The sequence below is a fragment of the Tupaia chinensis genome, unplaced genomic scaffold, assembly GCF_000334495.1.
Source record: "Tupaia chinensis unplaced genomic scaffold, TupChi_1.0 Scaffold000276_2, whole genome shotgun sequence".
In the NCBI taxonomy this organism is placed as follows: domain Eukaryota; kingdom Metazoa; phylum Chordata; class Mammalia; order Scandentia; family Tupaiidae; genus Tupaia; species Tupaia belangeri.
The window spans coordinates 1,414,951-1,428,308 of NW_006159759.1; the positions used below are offsets into that span (position 1 = coordinate 1,414,951).

Below are 13,358 nucleotides of genomic sequence, written 5' to 3' on the forward strand. Positions count from 1 at the left end.
AACAATGCAAACAAGGACAGAATGGGAAATATATTCGGTGTTAAGTAAAAAACAATTTCAAACAAGAATACTATATCTGGCAAGATTATCCTTCATATAGGAAAAAAAGCCCCAAACATTCTCAGATAAACAAAACCTGAAAGAATTTAACAATACCAGACTAGCTCTTCAAGAAGTTTTGAAAGGAGTGCTATCCCAGGAAAACTAGAGACAGTCAAACAAAAATAAGGGGGGGGGGGGGGAAAAAAAGACCGTGGGGGGGGGAGAAAAAAAGACCAAGAAAATGGCCAACTTAATGGTAGGGACAAGTCTGGAAATATCAATAATAATGTTGAATGTTAACATTCAGGATTTAAACAGAAAGATCAGACCATAGTAACACAACAAATTCAACAAAAGAGAGATTAATTACATGAGACTGAACTGGTGAAATAAAGTTCTATGACTTTTGTATAAAATATTACTTATTTTTTTATGCTGTGTCTTTCAGATTTAAGGAATTGTTCATCAATTTATGATTATTTTTTAATTGAAACAAACTTTTCTCCCTTTCTGACTTGTCTGTAATTGGAAAATACTGGTGAGCATTCTTATTTTGCAGAATGGTTATCTGGATAAGGTCAATAATACAATAGTATCTGTTGCCTTGCATCAGCAATTTAATTCTTATGGGGCTTTGTGCAAATAATAAGCCAAATTGAGACTCAACCTTTTTTTGCAAATAAGTTAGTTTATACCTCTCTTTAGTAAAAGAAGGAATGGAGAAAAAAAGCTTCAGAAGAAAATTACAGTACACTTGTCACTGGATTTTAGCTTTGTCCATATTTTTAGCTTAATTAAGAGCTTTTGTGAATCAATAAAATAAAAAAAAAGTTTAGTATGGGAGGGAGAGGAAAAGGGAAGAAAAAAAGTAAAAGTACGTTTAATGGACAAAAAATGAGAAGCTATTTGCTGATGATAATGTACACAGTAATATTTTTGTCTTGACTGATATGCATGGTACTCATGCTGGAAAAAGAAATGTTGTACACTGTAAAGAGATATGTGATTAAATGAAACTAACTAACTAAATGAATAAAATGTAGGTATGGTTTGGAAGAGAGTTCTTCAAAATGTGTAACTTCTGGGGTAGAAAGGCAAAAATGAAGTGAAAAGTGCTTTTTTGGCTATTAGGTAGTGAAAGATAAAAATGAAGCAAAAGGGAAAAAGTCTTTGTCTCAGAAGACAATACATGTGATGATAAATTTTATGTGTCAATTTGGCTGGACCATAGGATGTTTAAGTATCTGGTTAAGCATTATTTTGGGGTGTGTCTGTGAAGGTGTTCCCAAAAGTTAGTATTTGAATTGGTAGATTGAGTAAATCAGATTGCCTTCCCGAAGGTGGAGTGGGCATCATCTAACCAATTGAAGGGCCGTATAAAACAAAAAGTCAGAGGGAGTTGGAATTGTTGCTTTTGCCTGGCTGCTAGAATCCAGACATTAGTCTTCTTCCCTTGGGCAAGGATTTATAACATCAGTTCTTTTGGTTCTTGGGCCTTTGGATGCAGATTTGAACTTTCTTTTTTTTTTAATATTTTTTTTTTATTTATCTTTATTCGTTTATTATTTATTTATTTGTTTTAATTTGACCAGAGAGTGAGAGAGAGAAAGTGAGAAAGCAAGCTGCCAGGTCCAGGACTCAAACCGTGGTTGACCATGTGGGAGTCCAGAGCCCTTAACCACCATGCCACCTACCAGCCCCCAGATTTGAACTTTCTACACTGCTGACCTTATCTCCAGCTTGCATATGGCAGATTGTGGAACTTAGCCTAATAATATCCTCCTTATAGTAAATCTTTTTATATATTATATGTAAAGATGATAAATTAACATAATATTAAAATATGTAAGAAGATCTTCAAAAGTTAATGACTAAAGCATATCATGAAAACCTATGCACATATTTCAAAGTTTTATTGTACTAAAATAAACCCATATTTTAATTCAATTTTTCCCAAGAACTTTTTTTCTCATACAATTAGTTCTGTTTGTCTGAAGAACTTGAATACAATAGGTGATCAAAAAACTGGAGAATACATAATGTTGGCTTCCACCACCGAACAATCAACAATCCACTGAAGTTTTTGAACTTTGCAATACCAACAGAAGAGGGTGCCATTGAACTAAGAATCTTGCATAATGCAAAAAAAAAAAAAAAACAAGAAAGAAATAGGATGTTCCAGTTGTCCTAACCCTCACCAAAACATAACATGATCATTCTTTTTAGTTTTAGTGATTCTAGTAAGTATGTAGTGATATCTCATAGAGGTTATAATTTGCATTTTTTGAATGGCTAATGATGTTGAACATCTTTTTCTATGCTTATTTGTCACTCATATACAAATTGTTATTATTATTTTTATTATTATTATTATTATTTTTGCTATAGGACACGGGCGCACGCCAGACAGACAGAGACAGACAGAGAGACAGAAAGCGAGAAATCACCCCCCAGGGAGGATGGCCACTCCGCAATCCTTTCTCCTCCATTCTCTTCTCAGGATCTTGGGCACACATGCACACGCGCTCGGCCTGAGTTTTAAGCCACCAGGTCTGGGACACTAACCGCGGTCGACTACATGGGGTCCAGCAACATAGCCATTATGCTAACTGCTGGTCCCACCCATATATATTCTTTGATGAAGAATTGTCAAATTTTTTTTCTCGTTTTAATTGAATTCTTTGTTTTACTGGATTCCTTTTTTGCCCCCTTTTAAAACAGATTCTGAGAATTTTGAAAGTTCTTTGTATATTCTGGATAAAAGTACTGTGATTTTTAAATATTTTAAAACATTTTCTCCCTGTCTGTGGGTCACCTTTTAATTCTGTTAACAATATCTTTCAAAGAGTGAAACTTCTTTATTTTGATGATGTCCATTCACCATTTCTTTAAATTCATGTGTCATGCTTTCGGTTATTATCTAAAGCTCTTTAACTAATTTAACTTATTACATGTGTAAGCGTAAGTTAGTCCATAATATCCTAATATCCTTTAACATCTATAGACTGTCACCTCTCTCATTCTTGGTATTAGTAATTTGTGTTTTCTAGATTTTGTTTGTTTGTTTGTTTCTAATCAGTCTGATAGAACCTTATAAATTTTACAGACTTTCTCAAAGAATTTTATTACATGCTGGCACTGTCCCTATAACCTTATAGGCAGTAAATCCAGGTTATATCAATGCATATTTTAATCCAGTCAGCAGATACTGGAAACCTCCTAGGTACAGGTACTATTTTCTGCACTGGGAATACTTTGGGGATCCGGGGACCCATGCCTTCATAGAACCTACATTCTAATGAGAGTGATAGACAGTAAACAAGATAAATGAATAAAAGATCAATGTGTTAGTGGTAAGATTTAAGAAAAACAACAAAGCAAGAAAAAGAGATTCAGAATATTGGAGGTTGAGATTTTACTTTTAAATCATAAGCAGGAAAAGTCTTAATGAGAAGGTAACTATTAAAGGACACGGGGCTATGCACTCAGATATCAGGGGAAGAGCTTCAAGGCAGAGAAGGTAGAAGAAGCATAAAGACACAAGCATGCTTACTACATAAAGGAGCAGCAAGAAGGTCAGCGTGGCTGGAACAAAGGGACTACATGGGAGGGTCAGAGAACTAAGAGAACCGGCACAGGGTTGGATTGTGCCAGTCTTGTCTAGATAATATTACTTAGACTATAAACTGGAGTGGTAATGAGAGGCGCTCAGATTCTAGATAAATTTTGAAGTAAAACTCAAAAGTTTGAAACACAAATAGGATTTCCTGATTAGACAGTTTTGTTGTATGAAAGAACAAAGTCAATGAAGCAATCAGGATTATATTTCCTGAATAACTATTAAATTGGGGTGCCACGAACGGACATGGGGAACAAGAGAAGAAGTTTTGGAGAACATCACTTTGTGGAATGTTTTTCCCAAATTCTCGCCTGACTTACGGTTTTTCAGCTTAGTCTCTGCTCTCGAAGCTATTGAAAGTGAAGGCAAATACTCCATTTACTTCAAATAAAGAAATACAATAAAATATTATATTAACTGGAAGGGCCCTTAGAGATTGCTATAAAGCATGGAAACAAGACCCAAGAGGGTAAATTATGCTTTTCTTAAGAGCTGAACTGGTGATAAATGGCTGATGTAATTGGCCACCATAACATTCCATGAGCAGATGTCCTCACGGTTTACATCACTACCATGGGCTTCAGCTAAGAGTTAAGAATATCAACTCAAACAACCTTTCTGCCCGAGGTCAATTCTGCCTTTATCTGGCTATTGTCTAAGTGGGAATAAATTTGATGGTAGCTATGAGAATGTCAAGGAAAAATATGTTGTTCATTCAATTTCATCTTTATCATAAGAGAATCTCTTTTAACAGAACTAGAAACTAACTTCTTTTAAGTAACATTTATTTTGGGGTGATAACATCTTGGAGTGAAAATGAGTTAGTAGTTGGGGTTAGAAGCGGATGTTTAACATTTAACTAGTTACTTTTTGACTCAGTTAATTCATGTTGGAAGTAGCCCTATAATTGAAAATAATTTTCATAACCTGTGACAGTGCTCAGTGAATGAATGTAAAAGAATTAAAAATAAAACAAATTTTAATTAAAAAATTTAAAAAAAGAAAATATTAAAGCAAGTACTTAAAAAGTGACCAGGTTGAATGACACAATTTCTTTCTTTCTTTCTTTTTTTTTTTTTTGAGAGGGTTTTGCTATAGGGCATGTATGCTCACCAGAAAGACAGAGACAGAGAGACAGAGAGACAGAAAGCGAGAAATCACCCCCCCGGGGTGGGGAGGTGTGATCCCTTCTCCCCTATTCTTCTCTCAGGATCTTGGGCATGCATGCACATGCGCCCTGAGTGAGTTTAAGCCACTGGGTCCAGGTCGCGAACTGTAGTCGAAGACAGAGAGACAGAAAGCGAGAAATCCCCCCCCCGGGGTGGGGAGGTGTGATCCCTTCTCCCCTATTCTTCTCTCAGGATCTTGGGCATGCATGCACATGCGCCCTGAGTGAGTTTAAGCCACTGGGTCCAGGTCGCGAACTGTAGTCGACTACATGGGAGCCCAATGACATCGCCATTCTGTCAACTGCTGGTCCCTGGAATGACACAATTTCTAAGCACCCTTCTAGTACTTCTAGTTTGTGGTTCTACCATTATCACCATGGTGTATAAAATGGAAATGATACAGAAATCTATTCTATGCATACAAACATTTAAGTAACTAGTGTTCACTCTGAGTATTGGCAGTAATAGACAATAACAGAGTAAGAAGCAGAGAAGACATATGAATCTTGGGAAGAGTTTTCAAATTTTAAATTTATCAATATAGTGAGATAATATGGTAAATAAAAAATAGGTTGAGTTATTTCTCTAGGAACTTAAGAAGTTAATCTTCACCATAAAAGAAAAAGTAGGGAACCAGCAGTTAGCATAATGGCTATGTCGCTGGACTCCCACCTAGTCGACCGTGGTTCACGTCCCAGACCCGGTGGCTTAAAACTCACGCCGGGCGCGTGTGTGTGCGTGCCCAAGATCCCAGGAGGAGAATGGAGGAGAAGGGATTGCGGTGTGACCATCCCCCCAGGGGGTGATTTCTCGCTTTCTGTTTCTATGTCTCTCTGTCTGTCTGGTGAGCGCACACGCCCTATAGCGAAAACCTCTCCAAAAAAAAAAAAAAGAAAAAGAAAAAGAAAAAAAAAGTATGAGATAAGAATAACATCTTTGTGGAAAAGTAGAATTTTTTTTTTTTTTTTTTTCCACCGGATACCAAAGCATCCAGGCATGAATCAACTAGGATGGCTTCACATTGTACAAAAGCAATGGCTTCACTGTTTTCATGAAGCTTGTGTTTTCCTTTTCATCTTACTTTGGGGAAGCCATACAAATTTATAGCTCAAGTTACCTGGAAAATACTATTGTAAACAGGAACACATTGCTCACCTGAAAGCTGAATATAGCTGCAAATGGAAGTAGACACATTCCATCCTTGCTTCATAATTGGTAGCTCTCCAGCCTTTGGGTGGTTACATTATGTAGCTTTCTATGTAATTCATTGTTTGGTTTTGGAACAATTGGTTTTTAAAAACACAGATAAGGCCTAGGCACTGTGTCACATGCTGCTAAAATGCTGGGTTGCTAAAACTATACTCCACAGTCTAGGACCACCTGGGAGGCCTGGTTTGATTTCCCGTTGTCCTAAAGGCTAGGCTGTACACCCCTCAACTTAGGAGGCTGAGGAAGGAGGAGCACAGTGAGACCCATCTTCAAAGAAACGAGAAGCAAAAGAAACCTTGATTATCTTCCTAAAGACAATATGGCATAGTAGGAAGAGTTAATCTCTCCCTTCTAATGTGATACACAATTTAACAGAGAGAGCAACAGGTTCTTGGATAGATGTGCTTCTGGTTACTCAGTCAGAGGCTACAGCTCTGAGCCTGATGTTTCCAGGACTCACTATGGTCAGCCTTGGACTAACCCATAGGCCCTTGTAAACTCTTGAAAAAACTGAACCAGAGACCTGACCACAGACTCTGTTCTGTTTATCTTAGTTTTCGGAACCTTCCCTCAATAGTGTAATGGGGACAATACAGATTTCCTTTCCTTATTTTGTCAGGTATTTATTAATTTACTTTTCCCAAACTGGTCTATATTGTTTATGATATACAAAGGCGAAAAAGCTACCAGAAAATAATAAAGAGAATCTTTAACATAAAAGCCAGAGAATGATTGGGTTCAGGGGAAGATAGTAATTCAAGTAGGCACCCAGAGGTCGTCACAGTTATGTTAGTGGTAGGCAAGTTGTGCTAATGTTATTATTAATCTCAAAACTGTGGTTTTCTTCCATCTGTGTGTTTTAAAATAATAAAAATAAGATTTAAAATGAAATAGGACATTTGCAAACCTAATTTACAATATTGTGACTATAAACTTAAGAAGGAGGTTTCTATAGATTAGTTCATATCTAGTTTTAGGTATTGTAGTGAGTCCATCAATGTTGGTTTTGTTTCTTTTTTGTTTCTTTTTTTTTTTAGGGTATTAAATATTAGCTTTTTCAGCTATATTAAAAAAAAAAAACAAAGAACAACAAAAAGTCCAACAACGGTTTTCCTTATAATATCATGCTGGTTCAGGATTTATCTCCAAACACTTCTTTATATATACAAAGCAGAAATAACCAATCCAACCTCATTAACTGCAGTGAAAATTAAATAAAATAATAACTATAAAGTGATTTGCACATAGTAAACCTTCATTAAAGATCAGTTCCCTCCTCCTAGTTCTAGGGTTATTTTTAGAATTAATTAATTAATTACATTTAACCAGAACGGTGCAGGTGGGGGGCAGTGAGAAAGCAAGCTACCAGGTCCAGGACTCAAACTGCGGTAGGCCATGTGGGAGTCCAACACCCTTAACTACCATGTCTCCTGATGACCCACTTCCCAGTTCTAGTTTTATTGACTAAATATGATATATATCCACCTAATATTTTATCCAATAGAATTGACAAAGTCAGAAAAATAAGGGTAAAGATATAGTGAACTTATATTAACACAATTAGTATGCTCAAAATCAAACTGCACCAAATTGCTATTCTTCATTTTTATTGAGAGTAGAAAATCTCCTTCTGGGATTTTGGGCATGCATGCACATGCACCATGCATGATTAGCTGCTAGGTCTGGGACCCGAACTGTTGTCAGCCATGTGGGAGTCCAGCACCTTAAACCACCATGCTACCAGCTGGACCCAACATTTACTATAATGCTTTTTTAGCTCTGGTGTCTCAAGGCACCAGCCCATTTAAAAGAGGAGATTGTTGGGACCAGCAGATGGCATAATAGTTACGTTGCTGGACTCGCTCACAGTCTACAGCAGTTTGAGTCCTGGACCCAAGTGGCTTAAAACTCACACTGGGTACATGGGTGTGCATGCCCAAAAATCCCGAAAAGAGAATGGAGAAGAGGGGATTGCAGCATGGCCATCCCCCTGGGGGGGGGGTGACTTTTCACTTCTGTCTCTCTGGCAAGTGCATGTACCTTATGGCAAAAATCTCTCTTAAAAAATAAATAAAAAATAAAAGACGGGATTGTGGATTACTGGAAGACCTTAGTTGTATCAGGTGAGTAGTTCAGAATTGATTTTTTTAGTTTTCTGACCATTTTTATATTGAGATGTAAAAAATTTAATTTATTCTCACTGTTCTGTGATCTAAAAACTGGTATGTTATTTTAATCAGATTACGTTATTCTTGTATGAAAATACTCAATGAATAGACTAAATTTGTGAGAAGTGAAGCGAACATAGTCACATTTACCCTAAAATATAACTACTACTCCTGAGTTCCCTGCACGCACGCCTTCTTATAGTAAAGGAATAGAAAGCTAAGAGGGATGGCCCAGGTAGTAAATAGCAATCAGGATTCCCAGTGCAGCCTCTCTTTATTCAAAGCTATGCTTTTCCAAATATTTTACAAGGTCTCCTAAAGTTGTCTGTAGTCAAGATCCCTTAGTACTCAGTTTTCACAGTTCTCCTAAATTTGTCCTTAATTATTCTCAACTCAAAACCTTGGGTTATATAAACTCTAAACAGCTAGGAAAAAACTCCCTCAGGTTGATGATGCAGTACCTGAGTCGTGAAACTTGAATCTCCTAAAGTGGAATCCTTAGCTCTTGAGGAATTACATAAATTTTCACTTTCTACCTTGAGGATTAAGTCCTAAGTATTAAACTTGAACGTCTATGTATGTTCAACTTCTGACTCTGAGCCCTACACCCTCAGTTAAACTGAATCAGCAGCCAGAGATCTCCTTGGGGGGAGGAACCTCTTGCATGTTCTAGCCATAAGGCAACATTTTCTTATTTTTTATTTATTTATTTATTTTTTTCCTGAGCTGCTGACTTATCCAAGTGTGGTTTTCTCTGCCTGGGGGACTGCTGCTCCTCTTCCTTCCTCCTGCTATCTCCTTCATTCCTAGATTAACTGACATTTCCTTTGAGGACTTTTCTTGACTACCACCCACACTGCGTTGAAAACAAGTGAATGTAAATGTTGTATTCATTTATGTAGTACACTCCTTCTCTTTGATATTCATCACTCTGTAATCTTTTATTTACTTCTCTTTTTTCTGCCATGCCCTACCCCTTTTCTCTTGTATTCTCATGCACCTAGCACAGTACCAGGAAAATACTGATGTAGGTTTTCTGTAAGTATTTGAACTAATGAATGAAGGAAGGAACTGTTAAGATCCTGGTAGTGGGTGTGAGGTTTAATAGTGGTGTTTAGAATAATGTCCCACTAGCAAAGAAAGTTATTCCGTAATTTTGGTTTCAATGAGTAAAAACTGCATATGGCACTGTCCAACCTCATTCTCTGTAGGTGTGCCCTCTTGCACATGCCAGGCTCAAATAGCCTGAAACCAGTACTGTAAATATTTGGGTCTGGCCCCTGTGGTAGAGATTGAGAATATGTTCCAGACTGATAACTGACATCTGTTTTTAAGCACTCATATCTCTGGGAATCAGCAGCTTCAACAGACATTGAATGTTTCTATTATATGGGATTATCTTTCTTGCCCTCAGAATCAGAACCATTCACCTAAGCCCTATATGAACAGCAACTTCAAATTTACATGGACAAATCTTAGTGGCAGGCTCACTTCTTAAGAAAATGGACTGCCTCATCTTGAATGTGGGTGTCTTTCCTGACAGATAGCTTAGAGAAGGGAGGAATAAGCTCAGAAAGGTGAGAACTGGTGATGCATCAGTGACTCATAATAATAAAAAAAATACACTTACCATTTTCTCTGTGCATATGTTTTTATCACATCTTCTGAAAGAGTTAATCATAGCAGTCAATTTCTCTTATAGAGCTTATGCTGGGTGTTTTTGACTAGGTCGCCCTGATCCACTCTCCATCTTCTGCAAAATGTCTCCTGCCTGGAGGGACAGAATCAATGCAAATCTATGTAGACTGCTTCCTTGGACTCCTTTGTCCCCAGAGTTAGGGATGAGTTTAGCTCATGGGAGGCACCTGTATGATTATCAGCAAACAGGAATGTTAGATCAGGGTATCAGTTCCTCGGCTTTCTTCTTGAGGGTCTACCTCTACCAAAGGTCAGAGCCCCTGTTCAGTATCTCTGGCCTTACAGTTATTCTGTTTAACTTCTCACAGCTGCTTCTTCCCTTAAGCCCCTTCAGGACTGAGTCTGCATTGTCCTAGACGTGGGTAGTGTGTGGTACCATGTTGGATTTCCTTAACTCTTGCCCACACGCTCCTAGAGTCCCTTCATTAAACACCCTCGGATTATCCAATTTAAATACACTGTCTTCTTCCTGCCCGGAATCTGTCTTATCCAGAGGTTATTTGTGGAATTGGAAAATATGCTTGTGTAATACACAGGACTATGACAGTTGTTGATAATAGAAGGAAATGGTTTAAAGCTCTTCCTTTGATGAGATAATTGGGGTATTGCTTGTATTTCACATAAACTTTTTAATATTCCCAAGAGTACTCTCGCAAAACAGATAAAAATAAATGCCTGTGCCCAGAGTGCTACCAAAGAGCATTTCAAAGAAGGAAGACATGACACATGAAATAAATGAAACTGCAAGCTGGAGGCTAAAAGGAACAATGACATCGTGGACATAATTGTTTTTATAAAGAGACAAGTTTCTTTAACTGTTCCATTATCTACTCATGTTTTCATTCTCTTACACAGTTAGGTTTCTAGTTTATACTAACAAGATGTCAATTGATAATTAAAAACACCCCGAAAATGTATAACATGCGCAATATTTTTTTCAGTCACATTTTTGCAGGCTCCCAAATGAAAGTGACAAGCGGCTTGGAATCCTATCATTTTGGTCATGGATTACTAAGGCAGAATGTGATGTAGCATGACTGATCAAACAGAAAGTTTCTATTTGATGAAAAGAGAGGACTTCATGGGAAACATCGAAGCTAATTGTATCTGAAAGAAGAATTGCTATCCATAAAACTATCCAGAAGTTCAAGGGATTTTGTAGTACATTTTGATGATTGGTCGTTATGTTCTACATGCATCAGAAACAGGCAGAGAAAGCAGAAGTGAGAGAATATTAGTTCCGCCTTTAAGGACAAGAAAATCTCCACTCTGGATCAAGGATGAGTCAAAAGAATGCCACTAAAAAATACAGTTTTCAACTGCATGTTTGTTCCCTATTGAACTTGCTGTTTATTTGAATTGAAAATAAAATATCACACACACATGCACACACACACACACACACACACACACATACCCAGAACACACTGTGGTTCATCCTTCATATTTTGCTTTTCTTTGTCTGTAGGGTTGTATGTTGTAGGGATTTGCTGTCAGGTTGTTAGGAATAAACAGATTTTGAACTTTCTTGTTTTAGTGGGAAAGATTCAAGCATCCAGCACTTATGCACTGAGTGCTTGCAATGTGCAGCTCTGCTAAGAGTGGAGAATAAAGCAAAATAGTCTTTGCTCTCATGGGAATAAGGAGAGCCATGCTAATTGTTTACTACTTTCTCCACCCCAGAGGAAGGGCTTGGAGTATGTGGCCAGAAATGAGGCAAAGTGAAAAGAGTATCCGTGTTACAAAATTAAAATAAAACTTCATCTATCATTTATCTTCCTAAAGTGGTCTGCAAATTTGCTGGTTATCTCTAAATATACTAGCCTGATTCTTCCCATATATAATTGTGCACATAATAAAATTTATATTCTGAAATTTCCTTTATCTCTTCTTTCTGAGGCTGAATCTAAGAAGTCTAATCTTATAATAGTTACATGCCATATACATTTTTAACACTTCTGTTTCAGTAGAATGGTGTTTTAGTTAAAATATTTGCAGGGATTTTTAGAGCAAAAATGTAAAAATTAAGCTAGATAATTAACTGGAGCTGCGTATGTATAGAAGCAATTCTGTTTGATAAAAGTGCATCATAACTGAACAGGAAGTAGAGAAAACTACTGCACATGCTCTGGACTCAAACACAGTCCATTCTACTCAGAAGCTAATTGGTGTTGCTGGCATTTCAAAAGAGATGGATTATTCCATCTCTTACTATCTGGAGCAACAGGCGCTGTTTTACAATGAAAAGAGACAGGAAAATGAGGTATGTAAAAATTTAATTTTCATGACCTAATCAATATTTGAGTACTATAGGGACAGTGGCTACTTGTAGTCTTCCCTAGAACTGGTGTTTACATATTCTGACTAAAAAAATTTAAAATATGGACATGAAAATGTAGGTTATTAAACTTTTAACCATGCTAAATGTGGCCAAACAGATGAAGAACACTTCTTAATATTTTTTTTCTCTCAAATAGAATAGGTGATTTTGCAAAAACATAAACCTTTTAGCTGAAATAAAAATATCTCTTTTGTTGACATAAGGCTGTGGACTGAGTTGTTCCTCTCTTTAATGGATGATTTTGTAGGTTACATTGGTATTAATGTGTAGTTCCACAATATAGCTTTATAAAATCCAGTTGCACAGTGGTAATATAATCCAGCAATATCTATTATCTTTTCTGAAAGCCTTCAAATATTTGTTACTTAAAAAATTATTTTTACTTTTTCTTTTACATTTGAAAGTCACAGATTAAGCAACACCTTTTGTGATTAAAAAGGAAAATACACATAGAGTCTCTTGTAGCTTCTCTAGGCTGCAGTTAAGAAAAACAAAGAGAAAAGCAAAGCATGTATTTTGTTCTGTCAACATGCGAACAGTTTTTACTCTATCTTACTACCCATACAAGGGATACAGACAATTGTGTATGCTTTGTATTTATAAAGCAATAAAATAAAAGCCTGTATGATAAACATTGCGTATCTGGATTTTTTGGTTGGTGTTGTTGACAGATTACTAACTAAAGAGCTGATGATAATCCAGTCTTTTTAAAATAAAAATGTATCTGAAATTTGTGTCACTGCATATGATTAATATTTATTGTCACAACAACTAAGACAGGAGGTGATTTAAGGTTAAAGAAAAACAAACTATGGAAATGTCTTTGCGGTTCCTTTAACAGGATGGAAGTTACAGTTACAAAAAAACGTAATGGTTTAGGAGGAAATAGGACATGTCTTTAGGATCAGCGGCTTGTCAAAATAGAACTTGCAATTTTTCAAATAAATGGGTATTAATATAATCATATTTTTATGTCTTAGAATTACTTACAACTCAGGGCTATTGTACTTCATTATAAAGTTAGAAGTATTATATAAACAAATAAACCTTGAAACCAGATTAAAAATAATGGTACAAATAAAGTTATTAATTATTATAATTTATATAATTTT

The 13,358-nt window shown here is 36.4% G+C and overlaps 1 protein-coding gene across 1 annotated transcript in view; it reads left to right on the top strand.

The window, feature by feature from the left end:
- Positions 1-13,358, top strand: part of TRPC6 (transient receptor potential cation channel subfamily C member 6) — a 108,259-nt gene that overhangs the window by 36,963 nt on the left and 57,938 nt on the right. The window contains exon 2 of the mRNA XM_027772483.1: positions 6,604-6,615. Coding sequence (XP_027628284.1) covers positions 6,604-6,615 — 12 coding nt within the window. The remainder of the gene's footprint in view (positions 1-6,603; positions 6,616-13,358) is intronic.